General features: G+C 48.3%; 1 protein-coding gene across 1 annotated transcript; it reads right to left on the reverse strand.

Annotated features, from left to right (window-relative positions):
- Nucleotides 1–28: 28 nt before the first annotated feature.
- AKAP8L (A-kinase anchoring protein 8 like) lies at nt 29–27,205 on the reverse strand. Its single transcript, XM_034657942.1, is given in 16 exon segments — nt 29–420; nt 497–550; nt 552–593; nt 9,294–9,424; nt 9,650–9,755; nt 9,855–9,996; nt 11,447–11,555; nt 12,350–12,413; nt 12,774–12,844; nt 12,927–13,023; nt 13,119–13,572; nt 15,468–15,548; nt 15,651–15,708; nt 16,020–16,052; nt 21,507–21,581; nt 27,055–27,205. Coding segments are annotated over 16 exon segments (1,845 nt in total). The 5' UTR covers nt 27,068–27,205; the 3' UTR covers nt 29–105.
- Between the last annotated feature and the right edge of the window lie 433 nt (nt 27,206–27,638).

Genomic DNA, 27,638 nt, shown 5'->3' on the forward strand with positions numbered 1-27,638 from the left:
TGCTGCACAGCAACAAACAAACGAAAAATACGTGGGATGGGAAGAGCTTTATTAGGCTCGGCTTCCAACTTTGGCCACGCGGGTCCTGCCCGCCCGGGGCCCGGGTTACGGTGCGCCCCCTCCACCCTCCTCGTCGTCGTCGGCCTCCACGTCGAGGCCCGGGATACCACGGATCTGGCGCTGAAGCGCCCCGCCCAGCAGGGGCACGGCCTCCTCTTCCTCCTCGGGGGGCGGCGGCGGCGGTGGTGGGGATGTGGCCCCGGGGGCCGGCTCCGGGGGCACGGGGGGCTGCGCCGGGGCGTCCTCTGCACCCTCCGCGCCCCCTGGCGCTTCGACCAGCGCCCCCTCGTCCAAGGCGCCGCCCTCGGCCTCCTCTTGTTCCTTCTCCTCCTCGGGGCTATCGGTGAACGGGTTCTCACCCTGTGGGGAAGGAGGCGAACACTGAAGGGAGGGAAAGACCCGCGCGGGCCGAGTGGCAGGGGCCTGCGCGCCTCACCTTCAGGTAGCGCTCCAGCTTCTTGCTGATGATTTTGTTGTTGAGGATACTGCGGGGCCACCATGAGCGAGGACTTCTTGGACTGCTCCATCATGAGCTGCAGGCAAGGCAGGGAGGGCTGGAGAGGCTGCTCTGGGCGCCAGAAAGCCCCCTCCCCCCCCCCCCCCCCCCTGCCGAGCCCTCCNCCACCCCACCCGATCTGCAGAGCCCTCCCAAACCCCCCTGCCCCGAGCTCAGCACAGCCAAGCACTCTAACCACGTGCTGAAAGTGTACAAGTGTACCTTGGGTACAAGCGTAGGGCCACTCTACAAGCACGGAGCCAAGACCTGATCTGATCTTTGCTCGAATGCTCCATTCTTCCACACCATACGTACTGTATGGAATTGATTAAAGACATACGTCTTTACAGCTGTACAGCAGAAATATGATGTGCTTACATAAAAACTACAAACTGAACAAATTAGGAAACCCACTAAAAGCCAAAGGTGCAACCCGTAACAAGAAACAAGTGCCCATATGCAAGGAACTCTTAGGATCAACTTGGAGGATATGACCAGGGGTACAAATGTCAAACAGTACATTTAAGTGATATACCTCCTTTTAACCCATAAAATTCCCAGAATGAAGAATTATACCCCAAATGGCAAGAGTGAAGAGAGACCGTTCTACCCTGCCGGTGACAGGGTCAACTGTTTACTTACTTTCTGGCAGTTTGATAAAATGTATCAGAAGTAAAAGTTTGTCTCAAAAGTTTGTCTCAGTAATTCTTTACAAGAATCTATCCTAAGTTTAAGACTTGGAAACATTCATGCACATAGTTGCGGTAGTGAAAAACTGGAAAGCACCTGAAAGTTCTGTGAAGTAGTTAAAACATTCAAAAGAACACCATACAGTCCTTAAGATAGGGGTTATCTCCGGGGCCCCTGGGTGGCTGAATTGGTTAAACGACTGACTTCAGCTCAAGTCATGATCTCAGGGTCCTGGGATCAAGCCCCATGTGGGGCTCTGCGCTCAATGGGGAGTCTTCCTCTCCCTCTGCCCCTCCCCACTGCTTGTGCGCGTGCGCGTACGCTCTCTCAAATAAATCTTATAAAAAAAAAATAGGGCTCATCTCCCCCTGTGTGCTGAGAAAATAGTGTGTCATGAGCCAGTGTGCCAGAGCCTTTTCATCTGGAAGGATTTACACTGAAATGCTAAGTGGTTTCCTCAATGGTATAAGTACAGGCAAATCTCACTTTCATCATTATGAAGATAATTATGTATAAAGCCATAAGCTGAAAGAAGATGATAAAAGCTATTTTTGTTGGCATGGGGGAGCCCACCCCCAGGAACCCTACTACTGCACCCCAGGCAACTCCTTACATCATTCTCTCACTTGCTGTTTCTATTTCCTTTTCCCACCTTCACCTTTTTTTTCTTTATTCAATTTTCTCTACTATTTGGCGAAAATATGGATAGCCCTCATGCATGCTCAAAATGAAACATGTTAAAGATGCACAATCAGGATGCTTGGTCAGACCATTTCCTCTGCACCTCCTTACTTGCCAACACATGATCCCCGCCCTGTAGGCACAGAGATGTACAGACAGCTCCCAAGGGAAGTCCACTTACATGGTTTCCAGATTTTTGCTACTAGAACCAAACACCACTGGAATAAACTTAAATACTTCCATGTTGGTGCTGCCCAACAGGTTCCCCAAAGTGATGGTACCTCAGTACTCTGCAAAAAAGTTGTATTAAGTTGTAGTAAGTTGGGCTTCCTCCACCTGTATTAAAACAAGGTACTTATCCTTTTTCCTCCTCAGCAGCATCAGATGTTACCACTGTTGGCTATTTTTGTGGTTGAAGCAATGAAAAAAGGAGCATGAGGCCTCTCCTGGCATTTCCCTGCCCATCAGTGATCTGACACACACGGGGCCACCTGCTCAGCATTTCTAGGAGGTCATCTTCTCCATGACCTCTGGGTTTCCTGGCTTGCTCAGGAAAGCTTTCTGTAACCTCAAGGTAAACAACCTTCTAAATTTTGCTCTTTTATTTTTCACATTTATTATTTTTGGAATTTATGGTAGGAGGTTAGGGGTCCAGCTTTTTTTCCCGGAAATTAATGAGATAAACAATTGTTTCTCCATTAAATTGACATATAGGTCTATAATAATCCCTTCTCCACAAATCTGAAACCCAGAAGAAGAGTTTTCACCTAAGCTCCATTGTGTTTTTATTTTATTTTATTTTATTTTATTTTATTTTATTTTATTTTATTTTATTTTATTTTATTTTATTTTATTTTATTGTCAAAGAGAGCACAAGCAGGGGGAGCGGCAGACAGAGGGAGAAGCAGGCTCCCTGCTGAGCAAGGAGCCTGATGTGGGACTCGATCCCAGGACCCTGGGATCATGACCTGAACCGAAGGCAGACGCTTAACTGACCTAGCCACGCAGGCGTCCCTCCATTGTGTTTTTATACCATCTGTATTTATCCCACTTATATAAGTCATTTGAGGTATTATTGATGGTTCAACTACAAGTCATTTTCCCCGGTCCCACTAGAGATGTTAGTGATCATTACTATGTAGCTGTTCTGAAATCCAAAAACTAATTTGAAAACATCTGACCCTAGAGTTTCAGATAAGGAACCAGTACTGACTTTGACAATTACTAAGTTCCAAAACATATTGGCATCTTTCATTAGACTCTATTCTGGTTCCACCGCTTTATTACTATACCAATATCGCTTTTTGTTTTTAATTGCAGTGGCTTTGAAAAAAGTTATATTTGCTAAACCAACTCCCTGAACTCAGTTACCACCCTTTCTGTAATTTTGACTGTTAGACTTAATTCTACAACATAAACTTTAAAACAATTTCATCCAGTCCCCCTCCCCAGAGTATGACTGGAATCCCATGAACTGGCCACATTAATATGAAGAGATTTGTGTTTGTTTTGTTCTGCTATTATGTCTTCTATGAAGAATATCATATATTCCTGTATTCACTGAATTCTTATTTCCTATTCTTGGCCTTTAAGATTCCATACCCTTCTTAAATTTATATTCCTAGTTATTTTATATACTTTGTGGCTACTGTGAGTAGATTTTTCCCCATTTTCATTTCTAACTGGGTACTACCAGAATGGAGAAAGGCTATTACTTTCTGGATATTATCTTGAATTCTACCCCTTTATCACATTCTGTTAATTCTAAGACCATTTTGTTGGAATCATTCAGCTTTTCTAAGAATATAATCACATTATCTGCATATAAAGTTTTCATTTCCAGCATTTCATACTGACACTGTTGCCAATTTCTTACTGAACCATCCTTGTATTCCAGAAAAAAACTTTACTTAATTATAGTGTAGTACACACTTGAATCACTACCAGATTGGTAGTTACTAATATTATACTTAGCAATTTTATTCTTTAATAATAAACTAATCTACAGTTTCATTTTGGCATTATCCTTACCAGATTTTTGAAATTAACATTTAAAAATCTTCCTAAAAACACATCAGAGGATAGACTTCCAGCATGACAACTTGAGAAGCTATGTGAACCTACTTCCTAGTGAAATTGATGAAGACTACAGAATGACACAACCCTTTAAAGTGAAGGGAAAAGGTCCTAAAGACATACAGCAAATGAAGAAACACTGAGTAAGGAAAAGCTACCAGGTTCAGGTTTTACCCTGAGATAGGCCTTAGAACAGTGAGCTCCTGAATCTCTTCCCAAAGGAACTTAATTTATTCACAAGTGTGTAAGGAATTTCAAGACAGAAGGCACTCTCAAAACAGTGGAGGGTGTGGGGAAAGGCAATTAAAAGGAGACCAGTAGATTTGACACTAATATAAGCTAAACCATCAGCTGCCCCCATTACCAGAGAGAACCAATAACACAGCTAAGAAGAGCCTCCAGGGCTCAGAACTCTCAAACAATGACCTCAAAAATAATCCGTATAAGTATAAAAGAGCCTGGATTTATTTAATTGGATCAGCTTGAAGAGGAATTTAATGCTTCAAGGCATTGCTGAAAACAACACAGCAATCAGCCAACAATTTGTATAGTTTATAATAGTGAAGTTTAGTCTGGGAAAGAAAAAAAAAAAGAGAGAGAGAGAGAGAACCCTATCAGTCAAAACCACTGTTATCCCAGGGTGGCTGTGCACTTGCCTACAGCTTCCTCCTCCAAGGCACTCTAGCAAAGGCTTCACATTGCGGGGATGAGAGAGACTTCAAAATATAATTTGACTAAACAAATAAGCAAATAGAGGAACAAGACTGGGGGGGGGTGGTAAGAAGGAAAAGGTATGATGACACTGTCTCATTAAATACAGAATATCAGTAAAGAGACAAATTATAAAAAAGAAATAAATACAAGTCTTGGAGCTTGAAAGTATAATAACTGAAATGAAAAATTCACTAGATGGGCTTAATGGTAAATTTGAACTGGCAGAAGAATTAGAGAGTCTATAGATTGATAGAGATATGATCTGAAAAACAGAGAACAAAGGAAGAAAAATATTCTCAGACAACCTTGGGACACCAGTAGAGGACCCGACATATGCATAATGAAAACACCAGAAGAGGAAAAAGATGCAGAAAAAAAATATGAAGAAAAAATGCATGCAAACTTGATAAATCTGGTGAAAAACTTCAATCTAGACATCCAACAAACTCAACAAACTCCCAAGTAGAATAAATACAAAGAGATCCACAAAAAGACTCATCATAATAAAAATGCTGAAAGCTGAAGACAAGGGAAAAATGTTGAAAGCAGCAAAAGAAAAAGGGAATCCCAATAAGGTTAAAGGTTGGCTTCTCATGAGAAACAAGGCTGGAAAGCAGCAAAATAACATATTTAAAATGTTCAAAGAAAAAAGTATCAACCAAGACTCCTGTGCCCAGCAAAGCTATCTTTCAAAAATGAAGGTGAAATAAAGACATTCCACAGTCATGAATACTTGAGAGAGTCTGCTGCCATCAAACCCTGTAAGAAATACCAAAGGAAGTTCTTCAGGCTGAAAGGAAGTGACCCCAGACAGTAATGCAAATCCATGTGAAAGACCAATAAAAATAATTATAAAAGACACCATAAATGTGTAATTCTTTGCCTGTCTTCTCAACTGAATGAAAAGTTGTACAAAGCAATACACGCACGCACGCACACACACACATATTGTTTTGCCTATAACGGCACAAAGGTGGGGAAACTAAAGCTATATTGAACTAATAAGGAAGTGACTATAGATAGTAACTTAAAACCACAGAAAAAACTTAGATGAAGAGAACCAAAAATGAGAAATAGGAAGGCTAATATAACAAAAACTAGAAATACATAATTGTTCTCCTTTCTTCTGTCAGTTTCCTTAAAAGACATAAAATTACATAAAGTAGTCATGATACTGTATTATACTATTGCCTTGGTGTTAGTGGGATTGTAACACATACAGATAAAATACTATGTACAACAGTAATAACACAATAATCTCCTATATTGAGAGAGCTATATAGGAGTAACTCAATCCCACTAAAATTGTTATTATATCTGAAAAGGATTCTGAAAAGTTAATATGTATAAGGCCTAGAGAAACCACTCAGAAAATAATGCCCCCCAAAAAATGCAGCACCAAAAATATATATATATATATGATATATATATTTATATATATATCATATATATATATATATCATTAAGGAAATTAAAATGTTACACTAAAAAATTAAAAGACAAAAAAAAAAACAAACCCCAAAAAACAAAAAAACCAGTAAAGGGGGAATAGAACAAGAGATGTAAATCTGATAATCTCAGTAATAACATTAAATGTGAATGGATTAAGCAATCTAATAAAAAGATAGTCAAACTGGATTTAAAAAAAAGATGGAATCAAAAGATTCAAATTAAAAGTGCTAAAACTTATAAAACTCTCATGAGAAACACAAGGATAAATCTTTGTGACTCTGGATTTAACAATGGATTCTTGGCCATGACACCCCAAGCACAAAACAACAAAATAAATAAACTGGTTTTCATCAAAATCAAACTTTTGTGCTGTAGACACATCAAGAATGTGAGAAAGCAACTCACAGATTGGAAGAAAATGTTTAAACTGTAGGTCTGAAAGGATTTGTATCTGGAATATATATAAAAACTCTTTTTTTTTTTAAAGAAGATCTCATTCACTCATTCATTCATTTTAGAGCAGCAGTGGGGGGGGATGTAGGGCAAGGTAAAGAGGGAGAGGAAGAGAATCTCAAGCCGACTCCCACTGAGCACGGAGCCCAACATGGGGCTTGATCTCACGACCCTGAGATCATGACCTGAGCCGAAACCAGACCAGGAGTTGGACACTTAATCAACTGAGCCAGCCAGGCACCCCCCTAAAATATAGAAAAAACTCTTTAACTCAAGAAGACTATACAATTAATAAAGGAACACAGGATCTGAATAGGACATTCTCCAGCTTCAAGGACATAGACAAATGGCCAAAAAACCCATTAAAAGATGCTCAACATCACTGTCATTAGGGAAATCCAAATAAAAAATAGGGGTGCCTGGGTGGCTCAGCTGGTTGAGCATCTGTTTTTGGCTCGGGTCGTGATCCCAGGGTCCTGGGATCGAGCCCCACATCAGGCTTCCTACTTGGCGGGGAGTCTGCTTCTCTCTCTCTCCCTCTGCCCCTCCCCACCACTCATTCTCTCTCTCTCTCAGATAAATAAGATCTTTAAAAAAAAAAACCAAAACCAAAAAACAGCCAATACCACTTCACACCCACTAGGAAGGCTAGAATCAGAAAGTCATATAAATCAGTGCTAGAGAGGTGTGGAGAAATCAGATCCTGCACACCATTGCTGATGGGAATATAAAACATGATGGGATATAAAATGGTGCAGCCACTCTGGAAAACATCCAGCTGTTCCTCAAGAAGTTAAACAGAGTTACTATTGAACCCAGACATTCCACTTCTAGATGCGTACCCAAGAAAAATTATAACACATGCCCACACAAAAACTTGTAAACAAATGTGCAAATGCTTGTAATAGTATAATTCATAATAGACAAAAGGTGAAAACAGTCCAAATGTCCAAATTAATGAATCCATGCAAGAGAATATGATTAGGCCATATAAAGGAATGAAGTTCTAACACATGCTACCTGGATATACCCTGAAAACATGCTGAGTGCAAGAAGCTGATCACAGAAGACCATGTATATGTGACATGCCCAGAATGAGCAAATACACAGAGATAGACAATAGGTTAGTGGTTGCCTAAGGCTGGGGAAACGGGGTGGGGGAGCGGTTAGGGAGTGATAGCTAAACGGCACAAGTTTCTTTCTGAGGTGTTAAAAATGTTCTATAATTGATTGTGCTGATGGCTGCACAACTGTAATATGCTAAATACTATTGCACTGTATAGCTTAAATGGGTGATTGTATGCTATATGAATTATATCTCAATAAAGCTGTGACCAAAAATAATTATTAGAAGCTTTCCATTCATTTCTACACTCTGGAACCTCTAAAAATACAGTATTTAAATTGTACTCAAATCTCTATAAATCAACAACCTCTGGTGCTTTCTAATTTCTAAGTATCTTCCATCTTTCCTCACCCTTCTGTACCCCTCTATTAGCAGCTATGGCTTTTTCTTTTTTCAAACTTCTAGGATCAATCTGAGTTTATGTTTTACTGGCTACCACTCATTTCACCTAGATTTTCCACATTTTAATATCATGCACTGCAGTCTGCTTTCTTCCTACCGCCTTGTCAGATCCCAGTTCCAGAACCTGGTGTTGAGATCTCCTCCACCACCTACTACCATCCCACTGTTGAGAATCAGTGCACCCAGAAGACCAGAGATGAATCTGATGGCCATGCAGAAAGGGTGAGAAACGCTATTTCCTGTGCCCCCCCACCCCCCGGCTGCCACCATCTGCACGTGAATCCCCTCCGCCTCCTCCGGGTGGTGGCAGTCAAGCCTCTCCTGGCCAAGACCCGGTCCTGGACCCCTCAGCTCTCTCCCTACTGCACAGCACACCCCCACCCCGAACAGACCTCCAACATCCACCTTCAACCCAGCAGGTCACCCCCTCAAACAAAAAAACACCTCCTCTGGCTTGTGTGCTAGGCACTGAGGCTAACTCGAAAACAAGACTGAATTTGTTCACCTTCTTGCCAGACTCACTCTTTTCCCTGTACCATATCCCTACCCTCTTTTCTTAGCAGCAGCTCTGTCCACCTAGTTACCCAAGCCAGAGGCCTGAGACATCCCAGACTCCTGGTCACTTCCGTAAACAGCCCTTCTGTCCAGCCTTTCTTATCACTCCCAAAGTGGAGGTACTCCTGTATCCTGGTACTGCAGCAGTTCCTCATATGCCCCCCCACCCCCTTTCCATCTCCCTCCACACCAACTCTGATCCTGTTAGTGCCCAACTTAAAAACTGCTGCCTATAGGAGTGAGCCCAGCCCCTCAGCCCAGCCCTCATGAACACCTCCTCTAGCAACACTCACACTGTACACTTCCTCTTGGGTTTCTGAACCTATTCTGGCTGGTGGTCCCTATGCACATGGAGGTCCCCATATCCCATAGCCTTAAAGGTCCAGCTCTAATGCCACCTTCTCCCAGGCAGAGTCCCCATTTCCCTCCCCTCTCCCTGTAGCTGCACTGATTGCACTGCCAAATGTCCATACCTGCCTGCCCCACCACATCTCCTGCAGTTCCTCATGGGCAGGCAGAGGTTAAGACCCCAGGACCTCCCCCCAAGTCAATCCACAGGATGGCGGAAGGGCACTGGTGGCCACTCACCCTGCGGTTGCGGTTGTGATCCATGGTCTTGAGGTGTTTCTGGATGATCCCAAACTGCATGGGAATGAAGAGGTCACAGGCTGCACAGTGGGCTGCCTCTACCTTCTTCACAAAATGCTCCATGGCAATTTCTGCAGGGGGGAGAAGGAGGGTCACCACCAGTTCTAAGACAGACCCAGCAGTTCAGGCAAAACACCAGACCAGCTCCTCACCCGCCCTGCCATTTCCACGTGGGCCTGAGGCTGTTCTCACTGACCCTCCCTGGGGGAACAGAGGGGTGTCATGACCCCACTCTGAGAACCAGAGGAGGGCAGGCTGAGTCTCTGCCTGGGTGGAGTGGGATGGAACCTCCTCACCTTGGGTAAGATCCTGGTCTCTGTAGATCTGCTGAATCAGACCATCAAGGTCCTCCACGGTTTTCCGGAGTTCCTCTGTTTTCTTGGTCTTATTGGCAACATACTCCTGCCAAAGATACCGAGATACCAAGATTTGTGCGGGCTACTCTATGTTCCAAGGGGTCTGAGAAGCTAAGAGCAGCCGTGCTGCTGCCCCAAGGCTCACCTGCAGAAAGTCGGCTGTCTGCTTAGGGAGCTTAGTGCCTACATATTTAAAGTGCTCCTTGTGGAACTTGCTATCGAGGTGGCTGGCCATCTCCTCCTCGTAGAAGGTCCGGTATTTGCAGAGAGAACACACAAACTGGATCCTGCCACAGGAAAGAAACGAGGGGCTGAGGCCTCGAGTGTCCCAGGGAGCGGTGCTGCCGCCTCACCCAACCCAGCTTCGAGCCCTGAAACAGGCCTTGCTCACGGGCCTCTGAAGTGCGGTCCCAGCAGGGGGACAGGCTGGGACCAGTGGGGTCGGGAGTAGAAAGGGACAGAAAGTCTGCAGGCTGCAGTTACTGCAACGTGGGGGGCAGGGGAGGAGCTCTTCCTTCCCAGACAGGAGGCTGAAACCCGAGGCAGCAGCTGCTGCAACAGGCAAGGAGTCGCTGGAAGGCTGCCGGTGGGCCTCTCTACCAAGGCTGGGCACGAGCGTGTGCACTTGGCCCAGCTGGGGACCGGAAGGAAGGATGCCCTGGCGTGAGCCAGGTGGCCCTGAGGTGCAGAGTGGAGTACGCAGTCCCGAGGCAGGGCCCGAAAAGGTGCTGCATCTTCCTTCTGGGTCTAGGGGACTGAAAGGCCCAGCCCATCCTCTGCTCAGAATGCTTGGGGGTGGTGTCGGGAGGGATGGGAGGCAAGCAGGCCTGGGCTCCTGCTGCCTCATCTTCCTCTTCCAAGAAGAGACCAGTCTGAGCTGGAAGGAGGGCGCCCGCCTGGCCTGCCAGAGGGCAGCCTGGAGTCACCTGAGCGAGGTGCTCTGTCTGGGCCTGGTGTCCACAGCAGAAGCCCGGGGTCTGGGGCCTGGGCTGGAGCAGGCCGCCGTGGCAAGGGGCGGAGGAGGCCAGCCGCCACCGAGGCCTCGGGGCAGGTCCCTACCTCTGCCGGACGTCCTTATCTGGGCCACGGGGTCAGCTTTGTCTGGAGAGCCCAGGGGCCGGGCGCCGGCGAGGCTGAGGAAGGTCCAGCAAGAGCAAGAGTCTGAGGCGGAGGAGGAGGAGGCAAGCGCCAGTGCGGGAGCCCTGAGGGCAGACAGACCCGACCAAGGGGCGTGAAGGGCTCAGCCGCAGACAGGCCCGGCCTGACAGGGCCGGCGGGCAGGGCAGAGGGCAGGCCCGAGGCTGCCACAGCCCACAGGTGCTGCCATCTCTCCTGGGCGTGGCGGCGGCCTCTTGGCAGCTAGCTGGGGTGGCACAGGCGCCTTGGACCTTGAGTCTCTGATGAGCTGGCCCCCTCCCGCAGGGGCATCAGGCCCCCAGTGCACCTCGGGGCTCGTGCGCCGAGTGACCTAGCGCTGGAGCTTCTGGGCAACGGTGCCGAGCAGTGTCGGGTCTCAGGTCAAAGACGCTAGCGGTCATCAGGCGGCCGCAGTGGGGCGGGGAACGAGTCAGGCCTTGGGAGCTGGGCCTGGCGGGAAGCAGGGTCCATGCACGGCCGAGCAGGTGGCAGCTCCCGAGGGAGGCCAGAGGGCGGCGAGGCGGCAGAGCTATGGCCCTGCTCTCCAGGCGGCAGCCCCAGAGTGAGGCAGAGGCAAAGGAGTGGAGGGAAGCTGGTTACCTTTCCACCATGCGGTCTCGCTGCCGCTTTTTCTGCTTGTCCTGGCTCTTCTTGCCTGCCTGCAACTTGCGCTTGATCTGGCCACTATCATCCTGGGTGCTCAGGGCCCCTGTGGAAACAGAGGAGCGCAGTCACTGGCTTGGTTCCACTAGATCAGGGCAGGCCCTGGGGCCTCCGGCTGGATCACCCGCCTTCTACTCCAGACAGTCCATTCTGAGAGCAGCTGTCCGAACAAGGACTCTGGACACGAGCAGGGCTGGGCACCCTGGGCTGGGCAGGGAACCGTTTTGGGCCTAGGTCCTGAAGAGGGGAGGACACAGGCTGACCCCACCGCTCTCCAGAACACCCATACTCTGCAGAGGGCCACAGGGAGGCTGGAAGGCAAACATAAGCCATCTCGGTAGGGACACTGGCACAAGTTCAGAGGGGCCAGGTAGCGGGATGCAGGGAGGCCATGGCTGAGGCCTAAGTGCAGCCCCCAGAGGTAAAGACCCGAAAGCTCACAGGGCTCAGCCCACCCCCCCCATGGCGCACCGCGGCAACAGTGGGCTGAGGCTGGATTTACTGATAGGTACCTGCTGGCGCTCATCACTCAGGTAGGGGGACACGGACTCCCAACAGGGGCTGGAGAGGCGCTAAGGGAGAGGACACGCAAACCAGAGCCGTAAAAACTGCACCGAGGGTCCCAGCTCAGACACCAGCCACTGAGGACTTGGAACTGTGCGCTACTGAAGGACCAAGGGCAGGGAGTATGCCTGTGGTTCCCCCCAGCTCTTTTGCTTGCTGCCCCCACCGGAAGGTAAAACCAATGCTGGCCACATTTCTGTCACAACCCTGCCCTCAGCTGAATCCCTGAGTGCCTGGAAGAGTCTCCCCAGCATCCAGGCCACTCAGAAGACTCACCCTTTTCTGCATCCTCTTTGCCTTCTTCTTTGCCTTCTTCTTTCCCCTCTTCGTCTTCTCCTTCCTAGGACACCATTTCAAAAATCCCAGATTAAAGTGTGCACAGTTGTTTGTAATGGCTCTGAATGAAAAGGCCCTGCTAAGTGCCAGGCACTAGGCCAAAAGCCTCACAACCCCGCAGCAGCCCTTGCACGGGGGGTTCATTCTACCACTTTCTGATAAAGAAGCCCGGCCTCCGGCTGGGTGGCTGCTTGCAGCCTGTGCTCTCTCCACCAGACCTCCACCACCCTTGTGCTGTTCACACGTGCATGACCAGGATAGCCTATGGCCCCCGTGGAGAGCCCTGCTCTGCAGCATAGGGGCTCAGCCAGCCTGCTCTTCACAGGCCCCACCTGCTGACAATGCACAGAGCCCAGCCACTTACTGCTCTGGAGCCCTTCTCCACAGCCTCAGCGCCTTCCGTGCCCTCTGCGGCCTCCCCCTCAGTGCCCTCATCTGAAAAGTACAAAGAGACAAGCTCAGCCCAGGAGCCCCACAGGGCAGGGGGCAGGGAGCGACAGCCCAGTGCCCAGCTCACCATTGTCTGAATCGCTGTTGTCTGAGCAGTCCGTCCGGGTGGCTTTGCTGTCTGGCTCATCGGGACTGCCGCACTGCTTTCTCTTCTTCTTCTTGGTCTGGGTTGGAAAGGGGGAGCTGAGTCAGGGCAGGTGGCTCCACGCTCCTCGTTCCACCCAGTCAGGGGCTGGAAGGGATGGCCTCCTCCACTCACCCGGAAGTCAGCCGTGGTCCAGGTCTTCCAGGTCCGCCTCATCTGCTTCATGCCATTGCCAAACCCGAAGCCAAAGCGGGAGCCACCTGGGAAGGTGCCCCCGCCACGCATGCCCTGGAACATGCTGTACTCGGGGATGATGTTCTGAGAGAAGAGGGAGGGCAGCCGGGAGGCACCAGGCATGCACTGGCCCCGGGCCCCCATGGGGTCTTCCCACATGCGCCCATAGCCCGAGGCCATCGGCCGGCCACTCCTGGAGTCCCGGGCCCAGCCCTGAGCCCGTGGGCCAAAGGTGTCGCCGCCACGCATGCGGAACTGGTCGCGGTAGGCATCGTATTGGCCCTCGTAGGCCATTTCCATCTCGGGGTCAAGTTCGCCATAGTCGTAGCCTGACCGGTATAGGTCGCGCTCGCTCAGAATGGCCCTCGAGTCACAGGCCTCATAGGAATCATATCTGCAGAAGCAGGTGGCAAGCATCAGGGATGCCCTCAGGTCCCATTACCCTTGGGTGGAGCCTACTGTTCCTGCCTTTCCCCAAAGCTCCCTGTCCTGGGGACAGGAAGTCCTACTCTAGCATCTACGCCACCCTGCCAGAGAGGCTCAATGTTCAGGAATGCCAATAAAAAGTCCTCTCAGGAGCCTCTGCACCAGCTAGGGGACCCAAAGAAAAACTGACAACTGGATGGAGTAGGTCTCAGTAGGGGCAGAGACACCCTGTAGCCCTTAGCCCTTTGGAAACACGTATATATCTGTGGTAGCCACAATGCCCAAGGCTATTCCTTGGGGGGGCAGAGCCAAGCACCCCAGCGTCCTGTGGTATGTGGACAGTCAAGCACACAAATGCTTGTCCAACAGGACCGATGATGCCCATGAGAAATCCTGTGCTAGTCTCACCCCTTTTGGCTGAGGGAAATTTCAATCCTCCAAAGGCCCTCACCACCCAAAAGGAGAAGGGAGACAAGGGGAGAGTGTTTCCCAGGAAAGTCACTGGGATTTTGCCTAGGGTCTAGAGAAAGAGCTCTATAATATCAACCTTGTGGGATCAAACCCTCCACAGCAACTAGGAAGGCAGGCCAAACCTCCCCCACCCAGGAGAAAGAGAGCGCCGCAGAAAGCTCTTCTAACAGTAGGTGCAGCCCACAGACCAATGTCCCCACACATCTCACAGACACAGAGGCCCCTCGTGGCAAAACTGGGCAGCCAAGAAGTGCCAGCAGCTATGGGAGAAGTAACCAGCACTACCCAGCTGTCAGCCCTCCCTCACCCCTGCGCCCCAGTTCTAGGCTGTAGCAAGAAGGTACATAGACAACTGGCACCAGCACCAACAGGTCCACACAGCCACTGAGCCAAAAGCCAAGCCCCTTCTGCCTTAAGCAGCCTCAGCTCCAAGCGCAGTGGCTGCCAAGCATGAGGGCATGGGGTATGTCTGGGGATCCCCCCCCAACCCTTTTTGCTTGCCAGAGAGCCAATGCATGCAAGTCCTTTTGGCAGCCTCTGTCCCCAGTGGCCCTGGGACCTCACCTGAACCCATCAGTGCCTGGCTAGACCCCTCCTTACTCTCTGCTCTCCTCCCGTCTGTCAGCTGGAGCCATTAGGATGCCCCACGCCATCACGTCCCCTCCTCACTGAAACCTCTCACTAGGGCACAAGGACTTCTGAGCCAGCACCAGTTTAGACAGTGACAAACAAATGCCCATAGCATGATGCTATGGGACACAGCACATCTAGGAGGCAGGCCCAGTTCCACCACCTACTCCTGGGTGCCTTCAGGCAAGGAGTGTGACCTCTTGTGCTTCAAGAATGAGGATGACAACAGCTCCTCACAAAGGCACTTTTGAGGCCCAACAGGCACACCTTTGTCAGGCTCAGAAGTGTGGCCTGGAAATGTCCACATCTGCTCTGTCTCTTCTGTGGGGACGGCCCAGCTCGCTGTGGTCAGCCCCAGAGGTTCATCACCCTGCTTCATGCCCAACCCAATCTGTCCTGCCCTGACAGCGTGTGGGATACAAAGTGTCATGAGAACTCCAAACGGCTGTCTCCAGAGGGAAGGGCCACTTAACACTGGTCCCGAGAAGAGCTATTCAGAGGATTCAGTGAAGCTGGCCCAGTTGGGGCTTGTTCCTCTCTCTACAAGGTGGGAGACAGACTGGCCACCAGGCAATTGCAAAGAGCAGAGAGGGGGCCCAGGCCAGAGAAGGGAAGCACAGCAGCCCCTGAGCAGTCTCTGGGAGCCCCAGCAGCAAAGCAAGGAGAGAGGAAGCCGACACAGGAGGCGGGTCAGAGAGGGAGGTGCCAGCAGGCAGCAGGCGCCCCAGCACAGCCTCAGCCCCTGGGCGGACACCCACTCACCTTTCTCCACCTGAGCTGTACACGCCTCCTTGTATCATGTCTGTCTCCAAGTGTGGCACCATATCTAAGCGCTGGTTAATTCTGGACAAAACGGAATCGGCACTGGCGCTACCCGCAGCACTAGGGTTTGGATTTGTGTCAGAGCTAGGCATTTCCCAAGAGTTTGAGGTGGCCATACCATACCCATAGTTCGTGCTGTTATCCTGGCCATAGCCGTAGCCATAGCCATAGTTCTCGTAGCCTGCAAGGAGGAAGACAGACGGACGGACGGAGATGGCAGGGATAGGGCAAGGATAGGCAGACAGAGAGACAGACAGAGAGACAAAGACATCTTCTGTCACAGCGACAAGCTGGGGACCCTAGCCACGTGAGGCTGGGTGGGCCTAGCCATTCTGCTGGGTGGGTTCCAGCCCAGGACCTCCTCTGAAAGAGTAGCTGACGCCGGGGCCCCCAAAGGCACCTCCCGATACACTCTGGGCAAGCCCGGCAGTGGAAGAAACATACAACCAGTTCAATCCCAAGGAAGAGGAGAACAATCATAGGAATACTTGCCTCTGTTTGTCCCAGAGTTCCAAGTTCCATATCCTACAAAAAGGAAAAGCGCAATTACAACTACAATTCATTATAATACAACAAGAGCTTAATTCAGGCACAAATGAAGATGATGATTCCCAGTATCTGACTGGTGACAGAAGAATGGACCTCCCCCGAGAAGCCCTGAGCTTAAGAGCATTCCATAAACGACCCAGGTCATCCCGTGCCCTGGCGCCTAAACTTCTGTGGCTCTGACCGTCTGCTACTTAAGAGGCCTCCCTTGCCAACACTGCCAGCTGAGGAATTTGGCTCTCATTCTCCTCCCTTGAGAAGCCAAAATTAGATTATCCCCACTTCCTGCTAAGCACCAATCAGAGGAAGAGGAGAATGGTTTCTGGTGCCTCACACAGACTATGCTGTACAAGTTCAGCACAGAGCCCACATCCACTACGAAAATCATGTCACTCAAATCACCCCAAAAAAACCATCTCGAACAGAGAAACTGACTATCCTTTTTTTTTTTTTTAAAGATTTTATTTATTTATTTGACAGAGAGAGACAGCCAGTGAGAGAGGGAACACAAGCAGAGGGAGTGGGAGAGGAAGAAGCAGGCTCCCAGTGGAGGAGCCTGATGCAGGGCTCGATCCCAGAACACTGGGATCACGTCCTGAGCCGAAGGCAGACGCTTAACGATTGCACCCCAGGCACCCCAAGAGAAGCTGACTATCCTAATCCCCCAAGTGTATGCCTTAACAGGGAGGGCCACTAAGCCCTTGAATCTCGTGTGTGCTATGCTGAAACACATCAGCAGAGGTAAGGACAAGACAATTCCCAGCTTGAGAAATGCTACTGAGAGAACAACCTGGATTATAAACTAAATATGCTCTGGATTGTATCACAGCACATGAGAAAAATTCATCCCTTCAGGAACATAAAGCCAGTGAGAACCGACAAAGTGCAAAGCCAAATGGGAAATTCCAAGTCAAGCAAACACGATTCCTGCCCAGGGGAGTCCACCAGAGCTTTCCCAGTGTCTCTGGTGAGACTCCAGAGTTGTCTCCTACTCCCTATTATCTCTACTCTGCAGACAGACAAGACATGCTCATCCCAGGGCAGGGACCAAAGCTCAGTGAGATGGCAGCGCGATGAATGGCAGAGTCCAGTCACAGGAGAGCAAGAGTGTATAAACTTGAAAAGATGGACAGGGGCAGGCCGAGGTAGGTCTTACAGTTGGGTTCCTCCTCAATCCAGTGCATAAACAGAATGGGGAGGTGTCAAAAACCAGCAAAGAACCCTAGATGACTGTTATGCTTAATGCACCTTGGGCTCCAAGCAAAAAAATCCGAAGCAAAAATCCTCTTGGTTGGGGAAATCAAAGCAGAAGCTTCTCATTCATTCCTTTATTTAACAACTATCATCCTGAGCACATAAGAGCAGAGGCCAGCAGTGCTGGGCACTGCTCAGGCCCAGAGCACTGTCTGTTAAAGGAAACACTTCTAACTAGAAAGCAGCAAGGGACAGCCGGCAGCAGGAAATCATGTAAGAGATGAGTGGCAAAGGAGGAGTTCTGACAGGCAAGAAGCGAGGCTGCCAGAGGCAACCAAGGAATAATACACATTTAGTCCCATCAACTAGCAAGAGCCTGGTCACGTGGGTGTTTGCACTAGGAACAGTGGACACTAGCTATTCAAAAGGAGACAGGACTGGGAAGCAAAGGCAGGCCCACTGGGGCTCTCCTTATGAGCACCCCAGGGCTTTAGCTGCAAAATGTCTGCCAGAACAGAGCAAGGAAGCAGGAATGGATACTAAACTCTGTAAACACAAGGACAGACAAGTGGACAGGTAGGTGATGGCCTGTGACAGACAGGACTCGGAAAGCACTCTCCATGTGCTAGTTGCTATGCCCAGAGCAACTCAGACTCCCTGAAGAGGGGCTTCCAACGCAGGTCCCTTGAAGGGGAAACCTTTATCTACACTATGAGGCCTGGGGAGTTACCAAGACCTGCCCCTTCCAAAAGAACACCAGAGCTCACTTCCACCTCCAGAGGGGGATGAGACCGGTGTTGACACAGGAAATTTTAGGGACATAATTTAACAAGCCGGGGGAGTGGGAGAGGGAGAAGGAGCCACCCTGCCGAGCAGGGAGCCCGATGCAGGGCTTGATCTCAGTACCCTGATCATGACCTGAGCCGAAGGCAGACATTTAACCAACTAAGCCACCGAGGTGCCCTGGGATGTAATATTTTTAATAAGAGAAAAACAAACAGAAGAAGAGAAAAGGAGATGGTCACAGTAAGCAAAACTTATAGAACAAAAATATAAAACAATGTAAATGTTCAACTTCAAGGAAGTTACAGCCTACCTTCTCAGTGACATACCTCATAAAGGCATCAAAAAAGAATCCATTAAGCCTTATGTAGTACAAGGAAATGCTTCTAACAGTAAGCAAATAAAGCAGAATACACAATTCTATCCCCCTATAAATTATTCAACTACCTAGAACAGGAATGCTGACAAAAGTATTAAAATGGTGGGATCGCAGTTGACTGTTTTCCAAAATATTATTTAAATATTGTTATATTCCTCTTGCAATTTAAGCCAGAAAGAAATATATAAAACTGTCTTTATTCTTTTTTTTTTTTTTTAAAGATTTTATTTATTCATTTGAAAGGGAGAGAGACAGAGACAGCACAAGCAGGGGAGAGGCAGAGGCAGAGGGAGAAGCAGACTCCCCGCTGAGCCGGGAGCCTGACATGGAGCTCAATCCCAGGACGTGGGGCTCGATCCCAGGACCTGGAGATCATGACCTGAGCCGAAGGCAGATGCTTAATCATCTGAGCCACCCAGGTGCCCCAAAACTGTCTTTATTCTTTTACACGATTGTCTACATAAAAAAAATCTATACGAGTTACAAGAATAAGTGAGCTCAGCAAGGTTTATTACAAGGTCAATATATAAAAATCTACAAATTAGCAATGAACAACTGAAAACTAAAGTTTTAAAAAATACCATTTACCTTGGCACTAAAAATATGAAATACTTAGGTGTAGCTATAACAAACTATGTGAAGGATCTGTGTTTTGAAAACTACAAAACACTAATGAAAGAAATCAAAGATCTAAATAAATCGAATGACATGTGTTCGTGGATAGGAAGACTTAATATCATTAGCATGTTAATTCTCCCAAACGAATAGATTCAAGGCCATCAGAATCAAAATCTCAGCCGGAATTCTTTTTTTTTTTTTTTTAAAGATTTTATTTATTTATTTGACAGAGATAGAGACAGCCAGCGAGAGAGGGAACACAAGCAGGGGGAGTGGGAGAGGAAGAAGCAGGCTCATAGCAGAGGAGCCTGACGTGGGGCTCGATCCCATAACGCCGGGATCACACCCTGAGCCGAAGGCAGACGCTTAACCGCTGTGCCACCCAGGCGCCCCTCAGCCGGAATTCTTATAGAAATCGACAAACTGATTCTAAAATGTATATGCCCCCCCCCAAAAAAAGAACTAAAATATCCAAGTCAATTCTGGAAAAAGAATAAACCTGGAGGATTTGAATTAACTGATTTTATGACTCATTATGTAGTAATCAAGATAGACTGGTACTGGAGGAGATTCAGATGCACAGATGACAGAACAGAATTGAGTCCAGAAACAGACCCACACATATAGGTTCAATTGATTTTCCACAAAGTTAAAAAAGAATCTTGACCTATACTGTATACCTTGTAGAAATACTAACTAAAAATGGATCACAGAACAGATGGAAAACATAAAACTAGGAAGCATCTAAAAGAAAACTCAGAAGACAATCTTGGTGACCTCAGGTTAGGCAAAACTTTCTTTTTTTCTTTTTTAGATTTTAGTTAGTTATTTATCCAAGAGACAGAGAGAGCAAGCACTAGCAGGGGGAGCGGCACAGGGAGAGGGAGAAGCAGATTCCCCGCTGAGCAAGGAGCCTGACATAGGGGCTAAGACCCTGGGATCTTGCCTGGGGCCAAAGGCAGACACTTAACTCACTGAGCCACCCAGGCACCCCTAGGCAAAAATTTCTTAGACGTGACCCCCAAATCACCACATATTAAAGAGAAGACTGATAAATAGGACTTCATCAAAATGAAGAACTTGTGTTCTTCGAAAGACACTACTGACCAGAGCCTAGACAAGCCACAGACTGGAAGAAAAGATTTGCAAATGGCGCATCTGCTAAAATGCTCGCACCCAGACTTTGTAAACCAGAGGGAGAATTCAAAAAAACTGTGCATTCTGGGACTACTATTTGATTAAAAGGGGTGAGGCAGACAGGGCAAGATAGGGAAGCCATACACACCAAGTTTCTCTTCGTTTAGGAAATACCTGATACCTCCTTACTCAATTTTGAAACATTTCAAATTTCCTTCTCCCCCCTGAGACTAGCTGCTAATACTTCAGGGCGTTTATGCACATTTATTCAGTGACTCTTGAGGTGGTGTCACAGTGTAGGCTCAGTCTCTCCCCAGACCCTAGTAGTGCAACAAGCTACCCATCTCAGCAAGCAAAGCATTATCCTTATTAATTCCAAAGAGGGCTTCTTCTCACAGACACCTATGGTCACAGACCACAGAAAGACCAGCATTTATTGGCAGTTAGGGGTTGCCAGAGCATACCAAGAGGACATCTATGGATTCTGTTGAGTGGCTACTTTTGAATTAGAGATTTATTGTGTCGGATCATGACTGAGAAATCGATCGGACATTTTCCTTCAACCCTATGTGAGGAGCCAGCTGGCTTGAGATGGTCTGTCTCTAAAAAACCCTGCTAGGGGCGCCTGGGTGGCACAGCGGTTAAGCGTCTGCCTTCGGCTCAGGGCGTGATCCCGGCGTTATGGGATCGAGCCCCACATCAGGCTCCTCTGCTATGAGCCTGCTTCTTCCTCTCCTACGAGCCTGCTTCTTCCTCTCCTACTCCCCCTGCTTGTGTTCCCTCTCTCGCTGGCTGTCTCTATCTCTGTCAAATAAATAAATAAAATCTTTAAAAAAAAAATAAAAAATAAAAAATAAAAAAATAAAAAACCCTGCTAGATTCGGACAGGCAGCTTCTCTTACATACACATCCCACATACTACCCTGAAGCTAAATTGATGGCTTGGTTTCTGCTCAGACCAATCCTTCGGACTCTTGATTGGTCACTCTCCTTCCCAGGCCCTCAAGGGGATTTTGTGAAGCCAGACCTTTGTCACAGACCATATGAACTTCTAACAACTAACAACACGTTACAGGGTCAAAGGAACCAATCATTTACAGGTCTAAGAACTCCAGCTTGCTCAGTAAGCAGACATCTTTCCCATTACTGCCTCCAAGGGAAGCACGTGCTATTCTAACAGCCCACCACACCATTTTACACAGATTGCATCTGGACAAGCAAGACAGTAAGAGCAGAGTCAAAGGCAACTGAGAAGATATGAGGCTGCTCTGCCACTAGAAGGCAGAGCACTCACCCTCTGGTTCCCAGGGGCCCACACTTACCATAATCACAGGTGGGCTGGGCGCTCGTGTCTGAGTATGTCGACTGCAAAGTGGTTTCAGATCCCTGGACAAAGCCTAAATGTATGCACAGTGTGGTTAATTTCCCAAAAGAAGCCATGTGGAGATGACCTAAGACTACCCTTCAGTGTAGACTAGCTAGCAGGCCCTCCCCTCAATGGAAAGCCTCCAAAAACTCTAGTTCTCAGCACTTCAATTATACCTCCAGAACATATTAGCCAATGAAAAGAGAGGCTATATTTAACTTGCTACACCAGAAGTGGATAAAAATGTTCAAACATTTTAAACCAGTATTCAGTTTCGATAAATGAGTGCCCAAATTATTCAGTTAAATGAGGAAAATACTTATATCAAATGAGTGAAAGGTGAGCCGCCTCCAATTCAAACAGGATGGGGGTTGGTCCTGAACAATGTTAAGGCAAATATTACCCCTTCCCTCCCCCCAGATTTGAAACCGAAACTGCCTTGTATTTTTTAGTTTTCCCATAAAAAAAAATGTGTATTAAAATTACCTCTTAAATGCAATTACTTGGGGTGAGCATGTTTTTACTGAACAAATGTTATACATAGTATGCATACTATTTCCTATTTTCTCAACTCTCTATTTCTTTTTTCTTAAGATTTTATTTATTTGAGAGAGAGAAAGTGTGTACAAGCAGGGGGAGCAGCAGAGGGAGAGGGAGAAGCAGGCTCCCTGCTGAGCAAGGAGCCCAACTCAGGGCTCCATCCCAGGACCCAGGATCATGACGTGAGCCGAAGGCAGACACTCAACTGACTTAGCCACCCAGGTGTCCCTCAAACTATTTCTCAACTTAAGATGAATTAGTACTAAATAAGGAAAACTTGAACCTCTATCAGAAACTATTGCTCTTAGGGGCGTCTGGGTGGTTCAGCCGTTAAGCATCTGCCTAAGGCTCAGGTCATGATCCCAGGGTCCTGGGATCCAGCCCTGCATCGGGCTCCCTGCTCGGCGGGAAGCATCCTTCTCCCTCTCACACTCCCTTTGCTTGTGTTCCCTCTCTCGCTGTCTCTCTCTGTCAAATAAATAAACAAAATCAAGAAAGAAAGAAAAGAAAGAAACTATTGCTCTTAAATTATAAATCATGACACTACCTTTAAAATTACATTTACAAACATTATTTTTAAATTATTTACCCTTAGCACTGAAACTACGATGGATTCCATAAGAGGTAATATTTGCCTGTTCTCATCAGAGCCAATTCATGACCAAAAAATTAAAGCCAGTGCCTTTAATAGCTGCCTTTTTTTTTTTTTTAAACAACAAAAGCATACACCAAGTGCCTCCCATGGGGTAAGCATTCACATGTTGACAGTCTCTCTAGCTCATCTTTTAGGACCATAGCAACAAAGATGACCACAACAGAAGCTAACATTGAAAAAGTGTTTCCCCTGCAGGGTGCTAAGAGCCTTATCTGCATTATTTTATTTCATCCTCGTAACAGCCAACAAAGGGGACAGCGGCAAGATCCCTTACCCTGTAGTTCGCAAGTCCAAAAAGGTCTAAAAACCAAGTGTACTCCTCAAATGTGGGGCCAACACTCATTGTGGGACAAAACTGACCTGTGAGGACAATTACGATTTTTCTTTACCCAACCTAGTAAAGAAATAACGCATTTAATTACAGGGTGCTGCCCCCGACCCCAATGGGGGTGTTGTGGAATGTCCTCTCAAGCTAGAATTCCAAAACATACTCAGCTCCAGGGGTTTCAAGTAAAGATCAGCAGACCTACACTTTATCTTTACTTCCCAGAGGAGGGAATTGAGTTAGACTTGGAGCTGGGGAAGGAGAAAGGCAAAAGTATCCATACTAACCTTTTTTACCTTCCCCTAATTAAGGAGGGTAAGTTATAATGGATTCCCTCCAGGGACCCAGGACCTTCCCAAGATGCCTACATCCTGAACAATGTCCAAAAGAAACACTGAAAGCACGTTTTAGACGGTTCACTTGTGGGGAGGCCCCACAGTGTAAAAATTAGTACCCTATACCTACCTTCTCCACTGTTTGCTTAACTAGCTTCCGGAAACCTGTTTGTTCAGCAATACAGCCACCGGCAAATGGCTCCAGACTTCAGGTAACATGGTTTATACATACTGCAGCTGCAGCTGGAACCACCACACCCTGACAGGAATACTAACTGGAACGTGGTATGAAAGCTGCAAAGAATCTATGTCTATTCAAGGGAGAGGGGCCCTCATTCTTCCCTGGAAAAAAGGAAAGACAATCCACCAAACCTTCAGAGGTCAATGGCAACCTTTGCTCTAGTTCTGTCCTCCCCATGTTAACATTTTGTTGCACAATACAGTCTCCAGAGCAGGATCTTCTTTAGCAAGTTATGCTTCAATTATAAATAAATTATCTGGCTCATAAATCCTTCTCTTCTTGGTTTGATTTACCAGCCTGAACAGCTCTGGGTGAAAAAATAAAATAAGTGTTTGGCCCTAGAAAGCTAAGGGTCAAACCATGGATTTAAGATAATTATGCATCATAACCCCTCCCTCCCTCTTGGTTAGACTGTGACATCTTTTTCACTCAAAAATACACAAAGCTTCTTAATTTTATTCTTTCCCTTCTTTTTTTTTAAAGGGGATTCTTTGAAGAAATGACAGAAAGTGATAAAAACAAGAGGACAATTGGAATGAGGTTAGGTTGACTCCAACCTCTATCATATGGTGGTAACCAGCCTCCAATACGGCCTCTACTGATTCTTGCTTCCTAAAATTGCCAAACTAAGAGAGGAAGCCAGTGTAACAAGTAAGATTGCAGAAATGACTGAGTAGGACTTTCAAGGCTTCTGCCTAGCTCTCTTTTAGATCATTCACTCTGGGAGCAAACAGCCACCATGTTGTAAGGACCCTCAAACAGGCCTGTGGAGAGGCCCACATGGTGAGGAACCAATAGCCAGCATCAACCTGCCAGCCATGGGAGTTTGAGTCATCTTGGAGGCGGATCCTTTAGCCCGGATCAAGCCTTCAGATGACTATAGTCCCAACTGACATCCAAAATGTAACCTGAGAGATCCCAAGCCAGAACCATTCAGCTAAACCACTTACACATTCCCAACACAAACTGTGAAATCAATGTTCTTATAAAAGGTTTGGTAGAGTTTGAAGGCCTGATTTTGGATTTTTCTGTCCTATTTTTCCATTGCTCCTATCCTTCCCCACAGTGCCAGAGATGGAGCCCCCTTCCCTAAGTACACATAAAGTGACTAGGTTCAGAAGCTGGACAAATTATCAAAAAGATAAATTATTTTAATCACCTCCTATGCTTGATAATAATGGTAACATTTGCTTCAAGGCTTCCAGAACTCCTCCTTAAAGGCAAATAAATTGTTCGAAATGTGACTTAAAATGTTTTTAGTTTAATGGTCTGCTTCTTAAAAGGGAAAGACTCACATTATAAAGCTGCTGTGGTTTTTAGTTGATCAAGATCAAAGAAAAAGTGGGGCGCCTGGGTAGCACAGCGGTTAAGCGTCTGCCTTTGGCTCAGGGCGTGATCCCGGCGTTGTGGGATCGAGCCCCACATCAGGCCTCTTCTGCTATGAGCCTGCTTCTTCCTCTCCCACTCCCCCTGCTTGTGTTCCCTCTCTCGCTGGCTGTTTCTATCTCTGTCAAATAAATAAATAAAATCTTTAAAAAAAAAAAAAAAGATCAAAGAAAAAGTAATCATTGTTTCATTATCTTGGTTCCCTCGGTGAGCCAAGAATTAAAGCCTACAAGAACTGAAGTTGAAATTCAGACCTGGCCATTAGTGACCTCTCTAACTCAGTCTCCCTTTTCTATAGATCTAAATGCCCCATTATTAAGCTACTCCACAGCACCCAACCACTCATCTTCCGTTTTTTTCAGCAGTCCTGCCCCTAAAAACTAACAAACTGTCTTCCAGTTCTCGGTAAGACCTGGTGAAAGGGACTACATCTCAATTCCAGAGATGTCAGCAACAACCCTATTGACTTCTCCTGAACCAGAAAAGCTACAGAAAGGCTGGGGCAAGGCTGTCCAACCTTGGCACTACTGATACTCCTGGCTGGATAATTTATTGTGGCGGGGGCCGCCCTATGCATTATAGGATGTTTAGCAGCATTCCTGGTCTCCATCCACTGGATGATGTAGGAACTCCACTCCCAGATGTGACAATCAGAAACATCTGGAAACAACGCCAAATGTACTGGGGATGGAGGCAGGGGGACAGAATCAGCCCTGGATGAGAACCACTGGGCTAAGGGATGGTTCCCTGAAAAACTAGGGTTCTTGCCAAGCTCCTCACCTGGGGGCCAGAGGAGGGACGCCTGGCACTACTTCTTTGCTGAAGCTAACACAAACAGCCTATGGAACAGCCCCAGAGGCTCCAGTTCCATTGTCAGTCCTGAACATTCCAAGCAGAATGTAGGTTACCCAGCAACCATACTTGCTCAAGCCTAATACCCTCCTCAAAAGGGGAGGCCTAGTCTATGGCTCCCGGCTGAAGAGCTTCATGTATTACTGCCAAGGCAAACCCAGGCGGCCTTTCAAATTCCTCCAGGGATAATTCACAACCGTCCAAGAATAGCCCAGGGCCCCCTCTCCGACCTCATCACCCACCCTCCCTCCTTTACTCAAATCCCACTGGCCTCCCTAGCTGATCTTCTAACAAGCCAGGCGGTTTCTGCTCCTGGGCCTTTATGCCAATGGCACCCCGGGCCAGATATCCTTAACTCCCTCACTCCACTCGGACCTCTCCTCAAATGTCACCTCTTTACATTCATCCCAACCACCCCCACCCCACCCCCGCTAAAGAGCAAGCAAGCCCTTCCGCGCTCGGTGCGCCGGGGAGTGTATCCTACATTCATTGGTTTTCCTGTTAAGGTCCGCCCATAAGCTGCTTGAGGATTTTCTGTCAATATCCCACTGCCTGTTAGCACCTGACGCGATGACTCTGACAGATGGTGAATGAATTAATGGAAAAGCTGGTCATTCCTCTCAAGGTTCAGGCTCAGCCCCAGCCCCTTGGGCCCAAGGTTCCCCCGCTCATTGCCCTGGGGTCTGACACCTCTCCCAGCCTGGGGCAGGCAAAGGGGCTGGGGGGCGGGGTGGGTAGCTGCGGCATTTTGCAGGGAAACGGCGCGGAGGCGGCTGCGGCAATGGCGGCGGTACCCTAGCCCACTGCCCGATCTGAAGGATTAAGGCCTGAAAAAGGGCAGCCTGAGGTTCCTAGCTACGAGGAGACGGGACCTAGGGCGGAGGTGATGGGCTCAGAGAACGCAGACGCTCACGGCAGGGCCCTCGGACACAGGCAACAGAGGCCAAGACCTCGAGCGTCCGGGAGGCGGGACGCGAGGCCCGAGCACAAAGAACTGAGGCACCAAGGCGTGAGCGGGGCGAACCTGAGGCGACAGACCCGCGGCGCCATTTTGTGACCGCAGAGAGGGCAGCGTCCAGGCCCCGGGAGAGGTGCGGGCGAGCACGGTGCGGCTCTGGCACGACCCTGTCCCTCCCCACCCGAAGCCCGACCCCTACCCTGCGGGCCCACCTGTATAGCTCATGGCAGCAGCGAACACTGCACCCGAAGACTCAGGCAGCTGTCCAACACGTCCGACGCCGGGAGAGCGGCGACAATCCCCCGGGCCCCTTCTAACACAACTGAACCCCACCTCCCGGCCCCATTGGCTCGCGTCGGACTCTAGCTTTATTCCTATTGGATAAGAGCGCTGCCTATCCCAGCCCATCCTCATATTAGAGACTGATGGGGCTGCCGATCTCGTGAGAGCCCCGCCCTCCGTTGTCCCAAGCCCACGATGATTGGCTGGGAGCAGTCCGGGAGACGGAATCTTGCAGAATTCGAAGGGGCGGAGCTGTGCACTACGGGAAGACCCGAGGCCCAAGCGCGCGTGGGCTTGGGGCCGAGCTCCGGTGCCCTGGAGGACCTCCAGAGCGAGCCGGAACCACCGCACAGGGCACTGTTCCAGTCTCGGCCCTGCTACCGAGGTGCTGTGCAAGCCTAGGTTGTTTCTCAACTTCTCTGGCCTTCAGCTCCAAAAAACGAGCACGGCATGGCCATGCTGGAATGAAAATTACAACTAAGCGCCAAACAAGATGCTGGGCACACGTTCAAAC

This window comes from Ailuropoda melanoleuca, chromosome 4, assembly GCF_002007445.2.
Source record: "Ailuropoda melanoleuca isolate Jingjing chromosome 4, ASM200744v2, whole genome shotgun sequence".
NCBI lineage: Eukaryota > Metazoa > Chordata > Mammalia > Carnivora > Ursidae > Ailuropoda > Ailuropoda melanoleuca.